This window comes from Notothenia rossii (assembly GCF_949606895.1).
Source record: "Notothenia rossii genome assembly, chromosome: 4".
Taxonomy (NCBI): Eukaryota; Metazoa; Chordata; class Actinopteri; order Perciformes; family Nototheniidae; genus Notothenia; species Notothenia rossii.
The window spans coordinates 22,391,349-22,401,280 of record NC_136902.1 but is presented as its reverse complement, the minus strand read 5'-3'; the positions used below and the strand labels follow the sequence as shown (position 1 = coordinate 22,401,280).

Below are 9,932 nucleotides of genomic sequence, written 5' to 3'. Positions count from 1 at the left end.
GGTAAAATAAAACTTACAGAGCTTAATTAAAAAGCTGGAGACACCAACGTTTTCAATCCAAACTAAGCAACACTCTTATCACTTTGTTTCTGATGCACTTTGTCAGGAAAACTATACAATAGTTTCTGTTTTCTTACCTAATTAACAACCTTAGATAAGTTGTCTCAGTGTAATTCCTCAAACACGCAGAGCGGGGACAGCCCTGAACACCAGCCCCACTGACCTCCACAGATCAATGCCACAGCGCTCATACACTTAATGTGCTTAATGCACGTAATATCCCAACCTCCTGTCTTAAAGAAATCTGCTCTGCCTCGAAGAAAACATGAAAATGTATGAGATAGTTTAAATAATGTTGGATAACATATTAAGTTCATGATGTCGCTGAGACCTCACTGAAACACCTCAGTGACAATGGCAGTTGCTTTATTTAGCCATCACCACACCAGCTGGGATTTAAACGTCTTAACGATAAGAAGTTTATGAAAGGTTAATACCTCATTGCTTCATCCATGTGACTGACACTGAAGTCAAGAGTCCAGCAGGAGGTACAGTATGGATCAAAAGAGTAAAGTATGCACGCTGACTGCAAACCAAATAGACAATGTCTTAACCATACAAAACATATATATACACAGAACATATATCGTCAGGCAGATGACGCTTTATGATCTAGGATGACAGGAAAAACAATTGATGTACTATAAAAAACAGAATAATTTAGTGTACTTCCTTTGTATTTATATATCAAGTGTCAAAGAATCTACAAGCATTTGGTGTACAAACAATTCAATGAGATCCATGACTGTCACTGAGCCCAGGAATATATGTAAGTATTCTCTTCTTTTATTTACATCATTCACTACTGCCCTTATTTCACTAATTGGATTGGCTAACCAATCAGGAAGAGGCAACTCCTAAGTAAGAGGTTTAAGCCAAAGGAATTAAAGGGTGGATTTCGGTTGGCAAGAGCTTCTGAATTTACTTGAACCTTGACAAGGTACTGATCTACTCACAAAAAGAGGCCAACGAAGCTAGGAAGGACTCAAGCACCTCCCTCCCAAGATCCTTCCGCTTGAAAATCGCCTTTCAGCACGATTAGTGTTGCAACCTGATTCTCTGCTCGACAGCTCCAGTGTAACCGTCAAAATTTCTATCCTTGAGGATCTTGAGTTTCTGGAGGAAGAAAGCATGGGTGCGGGAGCAAGCGCCGAGGACCAAAAGTCCAAGGATTTGGAAAAGCAACTCCAACAAGATGCTGATCAGGACGCTAAAACGGTCAAGCTATTACTGCTTGGTAAGTGGAGTTATGAATGGTCTTGATGTATCAAGTTGTCTTTGTTGTCCCAAACAGCAGGCGATGCCAAGCGACAGAAATGACGCCTTTTCACTTTAAAAGATTCAGGAATCAACCAACTTGAATTTTAATTTTTAAACTTTAACAAAGGTTTCTTTGGAAGTTGAAGTCTTCAGAGTAGAACAGGGCTACTGAAGTCAGCAATTAATCAAAACAGGTGATCAATTCAATGAAAATGCATGACTGAGAACATGTTTTGGTCAGCTTTCATTAACCCCTGAGAGTTGGTTTTCAAGTTTCAGGAATGCTTCAATCCGAGTTCATTTGCTAATTTTCTGCGTATTCTTCAAATATTGGACGCGAGCCATCTGACACAGCTGTCACACACTGCTTAGTTAGATGTAAGATATGCTCAGAGGATTTACAGGCTTGTTTCTGGATCAAACCTTGCATTAGTTTATTAGAAAGGGGGAAGACTGTTTAAGCTTGTGCAAAACTAAGAGGGCATTAGCGGGAACAGCAAAGAGGGATAAGAGAGATAAGTTTGCTGGTTGAGAAGTTAACAAAGGGATGTGAGATGAAGAAAAAATAATTTGTAGAATAAGAAAAGCAGATTTGAAAGCAGATTTGAAAGAATATTGAAAATCAAGCACTAGTAATACACTTTTATTATATGTATATTCCTATAATATAATCACAGCAGAGGTTGAAGCTAGTTTGGCTGTCTTAAATTGTGTTTTTTTTTGCTGAACCTAAAATGAATTAAATGCATAAGCAATGAAATCATAATTTTAAATATTCAACAAAACCAATGAATTTGAAAGAGTTGCTGCAAATTGCAAGCAGGTTTTCTTGGCAGTAAATACTGACTTGGAAGGACATGGTGTTTAAAACATCATAGCCTTTCGTCTAAATGAATCACAGCCCAGCAGTGATATGTCAATCCGTTTAGCTAACTGGTTTAGTGCAGATCCACCTGGAGACGTGTTTGTTGATCCCTCAACTCGCAGAGAAATAACAAAATGTGTCTTATTACCTTATTGTTATATTATAACAGCAATATTTGCATGGGCATGGGAAGAATATAGGACTACATTAAAATACAGATTATTGCAGATTTTATGTAACAAATACAAAAATGGAAGCAAGAAGGTTGCTCTAAAATGAAGTCAGATGAAAAAAATTAGTATAGTATAAAATGATATTTGAAGAGCATGGAACTCTGTGCTGCTGCCAATGTACGTTAAAAATCAAGTATTTAATGCAGAGTTCATGTCTCACAACATTGCATTATTTTTTGAAAGTCTACTGGGATGTAAACACTGTTAAAACTACCTGCACTAGATCCACAGAGGAGTCAGCAACAGAGGTCAGACAGTAATAAGTGAAGCGGTAGGATCATAGACTGTATATATAAATAGGTAGGTGGGTAGGATAAGAAGAGTGCCATCTTGTGGGCTGTGAGAAGAGTGAGAAAGAGTTGTCGTAATTTCAACAAAACCTAAGTTTCTATGAAATCAGATTTGTTTCTCCAAAGAAGACACATGCAGTCCTTTATTGTTCCCTGACTGCATTATCAAATATTTTCCCTACAGTTTGTAGATTGCTGAAAACCAAATGTCTTTTTGTTGATTAAAGTAAAAACATCTATAGTATTTCTGCAGAATAAACATGGACAGAGAGCTCCCTTTTAAAGTCAGATTTAGTGTCAAAGTAAAGCCTAGGGAACATTCGTTAATAAGCACAAGGTGAAAGAATGACTCACACATAAAGATAAAGACACTCTTCATTAAATCATCACAGCTCATGCAAATCAGTCTTGATAACGTATCAGTGCCATCTTTACCAGCCCATCACAAGCAAGGGGAAACCTACAAGTTCTTCCCTGAGCGGGCGAGGTCACACGGGTGTCTTTAAATGCTCAGGCAGTAAATCTGAGGATGGAGCTTAGCGTGGCTCCAGTGAGAGCAGGACAGCCGGCTTTGCTCTGTGATAAACTCCTCTTGGCTGAACTTACGATGCTGCAGAGAGCTTGATCTACCTGCATGTTTTTTTTTACCAAAACAATGCAACTGTGGCTTGAATTGCACATTACTGCACAGTCCACTAGTGCATTGATCCATGATACAAAGTATTCACAATATTAATTTGATCCAGAGAAGCTGTTCCCAGAAAAGCAAACATAATTCTCCTCCTGTCTGGATTGCCTCCATATAGAGTTGCATTTCTTAAAGTTTAGAGGTGTCTGCTTACACACTCAGTGGCATTTATCGCTGCATGATGGCCTCGATGTACAAAAACCTCCTGATAATCTGACATCAATTACTTCCATAGGACATAATTAGACTACATTATGCAGCTCAGCGAGACCAGAAAGCCAAGAGCTTTGTTGCTGCGAGGAGATTATGCTGCCGCCTTTAGCCACTTCAGTGTCTCTTTTAAACCATCCTAACTTCAGGCTTACCATTCTTCGACAGACACAAATAGCAAATATTAAAAGGTGTGACATATAACACTGTCTGATGTTGTCAAGATAATTTTTTCTGAAAAAACAAGAGAAAACATACAAATTTGTCTCGGACAAAAGTGAAAAATAAGCTCTTTTTGTAAAGCTGTACTTTTGACAATAACGCTCACACATATCTATTTACATAAAGATAGACAAGAGTACATTAACACAAAGACAGTGATTAGTGAAACTGTTGACAATGGATTTTCTTGAATAGCACTGGCATGATTTCCATAAACATATGTAACTTAAAGGTAACTCTAGCACTAGTACAAAGCCAGTTTCAGTGAGTAGTCTTAATGTTCAGAGAATCATTGTGAAACAAGCCAAACAGATTTGGGTCACAGCATTTTTTTATTTTTGCCCAGACTGCCCCTTAAAATGTACTGCATCATCAAGGCTAATTCTCCTTCTGTGTATTGCGTGCAGTGTGTTTCTACTCAGTGGCATGTGAAGAGAAACATTTTTGTGTATTTTTTTGCTTACACTGTTCTTATCTTCCAGGTGCTGGCGAGTCAGGAAAAAGCACCATTGTGAAACAGATGAAGTAAGTATTACAGGGTTCATACACCTGTTCACCAATGATTTTCAATGACTTTTCCATGACTTCTCCATGACCTTTACCTAATTTTCCATGACCAAAACAATTACTCTTTCTCAGCGGTACCACTGAAAATGGTTTATTTTAACATGGAAAAGGAAAATAAGGTCTGCATATGAAACATGTTGTGCCTATCAAAAACAAATCAAATAGTAGGCTTACTAGCTTCTACACGCTAAAGCAACTCAAATCTCTCACCAGCAAAATACTTCGACAGTTAAATGCCATTTTATGTTTCATTATTATACGATACAGTATTTATTATCATTATAGTATTACTATTTCGACGATTGGATAAAATATAAATTATATTTGATGCTTTTTAGTTACATTCCCATGACTTTTCCAAAACTTTGTGAAAAATATTGTTTTCCATAACTTTTCCAGGGCCTGGAATTTGCATTTTGAATTTCCATGACTTTTGCAGGTTTTTATTGACCGTAAGAACCCTGGTATTAAAATAAGGGATACATGATTTGGTTTTGTGTCATCCACACCATGTCAGAGACAAGTCTTTTTTTTAAATCTCATCAGTCAGGCATGCAGCCAGCAGGCCATAGCTCCCTCATCTCTTTCTGTTTCACTTGCAGTCAAGCCTTTTAACAAAAGGTCGACAGGGCAAACATCCGCTTGCTCTGATTTGTCAGCACTTGTTTTGTGCGCTACACTGTGGCATTAAGAGCTGAGTGAGGTCAGAAACACACCACAGGGGGGCGCTATGAACACCAGCTCTAGTGGGTTGTTATGTCGTGTTAACTTCCCTTTTCACATGTGTGGAAAAAACTCAAGCATATACTTTCAAGATCCTATAGTTGTTCCATTTCAATGGAGGTTTCCCCAAACAGCCTTTATATAAACATGTCTATATATCTGGGAAATAAAAATGACCACCCATAAACTAAATCACTTTTCTGTGTACAGGATTCTGCATCAAGGTGGTTACACAAAAGCGGAACAACTGGAGTTCAGGGCAGTCATCTATGGAAACATCCTGCAGTCTACTCTGGCTATCATCAGAGGCATGGAGATGCTGACCATTGATTTTGGCTCTCCCTCTGCACAGGTCTCATATGACACTAAAACGATGTAGACCAGACATGATTAACTTGTAGAGTCCATTTTTCTGACGTACAATAAATAGTTCTCTAATACTGTTGCTGATGGATCGCGGTACTGTGTGCATTTAAACCAACAGGAGGATGCACAGAAGCTGCAGAACTTGTCCGACTCCATTGAAGAGGGCACAATGCCTCCTGAGCTGGGTGATGTCATCCAGAAACTGTGGAAAGACACTGGTGTGCAGGCCGCCTACGATCGCGCTGCTGAGTTCCAGCTGAACGACTCCGCTGGCTAGTGAGTCCACGTTTGCTACTGGGATAGAAAAAAGTAGAGAGCTTTCATGTAAAACTAGAGAGGCAGCTGGCTTAGTGTTTATAGATAGAGATGTTTTTAAATCTGAAGTCTGATTGCTATTTCGTTTTTTCTCAGCTACCTCAATGAAATGGAGAGAATCGCCAAACCAGACTACCTCCCCTCTGAGCAGGACGTTCTGCGATCTCGAGTCAAAACCACTGGTATCATTGAAGAACAGTTCGCCTGCAAAGAGCTTTACTTCAGGTGAGTCACAATAGGGCCTTATACAAAACATGACACACCAAGAACTGACTGAACATTACAGCAGTGGTTCTCAACCAGGGGTACTTCAAACCCAGGGGTACATTGTATTAGCTAAAGAATAAATGTAAATATTAAGAACAAGTCAACTTTAACACCTGAACACATGGGGCAGGCATGCAAGTGTGTCCCAAAACTGGTTGGTGAAGTTTAATAGTAATGACTAAACAGTTAATAAGATTAGCTAAAAGTAATGAAGAAAATGGTCGGTTTTACTCAAAGCAGTAGCATGATTCTAACCAACCAAAATATATAGTTCAATTCTATGAATACATTTAATATATTCACTTTTACATAAATTCTGCCCTACATTTGAAACACACATTGTGGTTTGATGAAGGGAGTTCATCTGACAGGGCAATAGGGTTAAGGAACCACTGCCTCAAAGCAGCATGATATCCAGGGCTGACATGGTGTTTCTGTGTGGTGAACAGGATGTTCGATGTGGGTGGCCAGAGGTCAGAGAGGAAGAAGTGGATCCATTGTTTCGAGGGTGTGACCTGCATCATCTTCTGCGGAGCTCTCAGTGCATACGACATGGTGCTGGTAGAGGACGACGAAGTGGTGAGTCAAAACTCCGCCACCCTATCGTAAAGCACGAGGCGACACACGTCAGCTGGTAAACTCATCCTGTTCCTCTCTGACCTTTTTCAGAACCGCATGCACGAGTCCCTCCATCTATTCAACAGTATCTGCAACCACAGATTCTTTGCACTGACCTCCATCGTGCTTTTCCTTAACAAGAAGGATCTCTTTGAGGAGAAGATCAAGAAAGTCCACCTGAGCATCTGCTTCCCAGACTATGATGGTAAGAAGCTGCCGCACTCTGTGCTGCTATGACAGGACTACGTTTGACAGCGAGATGCTAAAATAACCTATTATCTGCCAGACATGCAGTGAGAGGGGATCACAATCAGCTAACAAGTCATGCTTAAGCTTTGATTGACATGAGACTGTAACAGGAACATGTCTGAAAAGAAAATGTGTAAATGGACCTAAAATGCATAGAAACACAACTTGCTATTCATTTTACTTGTGACTCAAACTGGTCAAACTAAAGGAAGACTGAAATGATCAAATGAGGAGTCTTGAGAAACTGCAGAGAGCTTTAATAAAATTATGTGATGCAAGTAATTATATTAAACTTACATCATTTGAGCTGACCAACACAGTGATGCAGAATGATGCATTGATTTTTATATACTATAAACTCATAAATCCTCTACCATTTTTACCACCTGCTTTTTGTTTTAGGTTGCAACTCATACGACGACGCCGCCAACTACATCAAGTTGCAGTTCATGGAACTGAACATGAAGAAGGGAGTGAAGGAAATCTACTCCCACTTGACCTGTGCCACAGACACAAGGAACGTGCAGATTGTGTTCAACGCTGTGACAGACATCATCATCAAAGAAAACCTTAAAGATTGCGGTCTCTTCTAAGCAGCTCCAGAGTGAAAAGAGGTGCGTGGCCACCACATCACAACACTGCAGGGGTCTTTGTTGAGTAATAGGGTCCATAAGAGGCAGACCCCTGACAATTCAATGTGACCCTTGTACAGTATAGCAAATCATATCTGGCAGTCCTGTGTTGCCATGCAACTACTTCTGACCATTACATGAGCAAACAAAAGAAAATGAGGAGAAAAAGCAATTCACGTAGTAATTTGTGATGAGACACAGTTCCTCCCAAAGGAAGTTAACTTTTTGATATAGAAATACAGTGAAGCTTTAAACCCAAAGATTATGTTGCTATGGATATCACAACATGTAAACCTTTAAACAGGGCTTCTAAAGCTTAAGGCAGGTGAACGCCACTTTTACATTCAAATTTGCATTCAAAACAACCTGACCTTATTGGTAGAGGCATTTGTGGATTATTAGTTAAAGAAATAGATGTTATCAATTGTTTTTGAGATATTATATAGAGCAACGTAAGAGAAAACAGCTCATTAATACCTTATTGCCATGTTTACGTTTTGTTTTGTTTTAAAACCAAAATATTTCGAATTCACTGCCTTTAAGAGTTTTGAAGGATCCTAGGGGAACATGTTTAGAAAAAAGATGCAAGAGATTTTACACTTGATTTCAAGTGATACAAAATTGTTTTACTTGTTTTCTCTCTGTTTTGCAGAACTTCCTTTCCTACCTTATCCCGTCACTTATTGGCATTAACTGAGTTGTATACTGCTGGAGAGCAGAGGGTCCTCAGTTGGTCGTCTTCAGGTCATCACTCCCATGCCAAGTCCCGCTTCTTGACTGATCCTCGCATATCACCACCTCCAGCAGTACATCCCTGAAACACAATGCACGCCCAACTATCGAGTCACCATATTGTTGTTGTTGACAAACCGCTTTCTACAAGATTTCCTTAAGTACAGTATTTGTCACGCACCAGAAGCTGCTGGTTTGAAGGGATGAAGATGAAATAGTTGCTCATTTGGTCGTTGCTTTCCTTTGACTACCGTGTTTTGAGTTATATTTACTATTAAAACCGAGCTCTTTAAAAATAAAGAAAACACTAAAATCGGGGGAAACATTAATATTGTGAATAGCAACATTGCAACCTTGTTTTTGTTTTGAGTACAGTAGTCTCTGTGATCTTGATATTTAAACTGTAAAAAAGTTGCTGAGAAAATATCTCAGATATTCCCAGTGCTTGCAGTATATCCAGATTACATACAAATTGTACATGTATCTAATCTAAATAGTGTTAAATGTATTCAATTCACTTTACATTTCGATGTGATAAATAAATAAATGTCAGAAGGTCAAACATGGTAGAGAAACTTTGTACATAAGAGTAGGTAATTCCATATATTTTGAAAGATAAATCTACGACAGTGAAACACTAGAGGGATGATGCTTTATTATGAAAAGGGAATGAAATCTACTCAGTTTGTCCTTTCTTATTAAATGTAGAGGCACAAAATAAAGATGCATTAACTTCACGTGTGTCTGTTTCTTTGCTTCAGAATCACACAGTTGATCGAGAAAAACGGGGAAGCATCAGGCTTCTACTTGTTGGGGACACAGCTGCTTTTATACAAGTTCACTGTTTGAGTCCGATCGAAAATGGCACATCTAGAAGTGCATTAACAATAAACCTATTGACAGAGCCGAATAAAGGAAAGCGGTAATTAATCTGAAATGTACTGTTACTTTCATGTTACATTAATCACATCATTAATAAAGTATGATTGGCTGTTTTTTTAAAGATACAATAAACAAGTTAGGACAATGAAGACTTAAAAGTGAGTTGAAGTGTGTGAAACAGCTGGAGCCCTCTGCTCCAGCATACAGATGTATCTGATGTCTAAAAATAGTCCTTCCAGTTTGCATGACCTTCTTCCCTGCATGGTTTAGGAGAACTAGCCTTTAATAATCTCACAGTGGATAACAACTAAAGGGTGTTGCCTGTGGTAGAATTACTGTATGGAGTTGATTTTGTCTTTAAAACAGAAGGAAGGGATACAACTCAGTGCTATTATTTAATGTGTGAAAATGTGCCAATGCAACTGAAGCAATGTAGATAAAGCTCAACTTAAGGAATGTTTCCTACCAGGAGTTCTCTGTGCAGGAAGTGACTTTCGTAATCCAAACTGTCCTATGCTACAGAAACAGACTTCCTCAGTATTATGGGATGGCTCAAGCCAAAAATAACAAATACAACCTCTGGCTTTTTCAAACTTCTCACTTTGTATCTGTTTATATATTATATATATGACCGAAATGCACTTGGGGGTAGGAGGCGTGGTGATTGGACACAGACTTTGAGACGATCTCCATCCACGGCTCCTTCCGACGACCATCCAGCCAGTCAGTAGGCCTGTCGGACCGAACACCACC

At 38.9% G+C, this 9,932-nt stretch overlaps 1 protein-coding gene across 2 annotated transcripts; it reads left to right on the top strand.

Annotated features, from left to right (window-relative positions):
• Positions 1-1,191: 1,191 nt before the first annotated feature.
• On the top strand, positions 1,192-8,241 carry gnat2 (guanine nucleotide binding protein (G protein), alpha transducing activity polypeptide 2; the record flags this gene model as incomplete). 2 transcript variants are annotated; one of them, XM_079676948.1, is made up of 9 exons in its annotated part: positions 1,192-1,297; positions 4,311-4,353; positions 5,329-5,470; positions 5,603-5,760; positions 5,896-6,024; positions 6,516-6,645; positions 6,736-6,889; positions 7,336-7,547; positions 8,218-8,241. In XM_079676948.1, the coding sequence occupies 8 exons, from the start codon at positions 1,192-1,194 to the stop codon at positions 7,524-7,526; spliced, it is 1,053 nt and encodes a 350-aa protein (XP_079533074.1). In that variant the 3' UTR covers positions 7,527-7,547; positions 8,218-8,241. The 2 variants fall into 2 exon arrangements, with proteins under 2 accessions (XP_079533074.1, XP_079533073.1); XM_079676947.1 differs by lacking the exon at positions 8,218-8,241 and having other exon boundaries at positions 7,336-7,556.
• Positions 8,242-9,932: the final 1,691 nt, after the last annotated feature.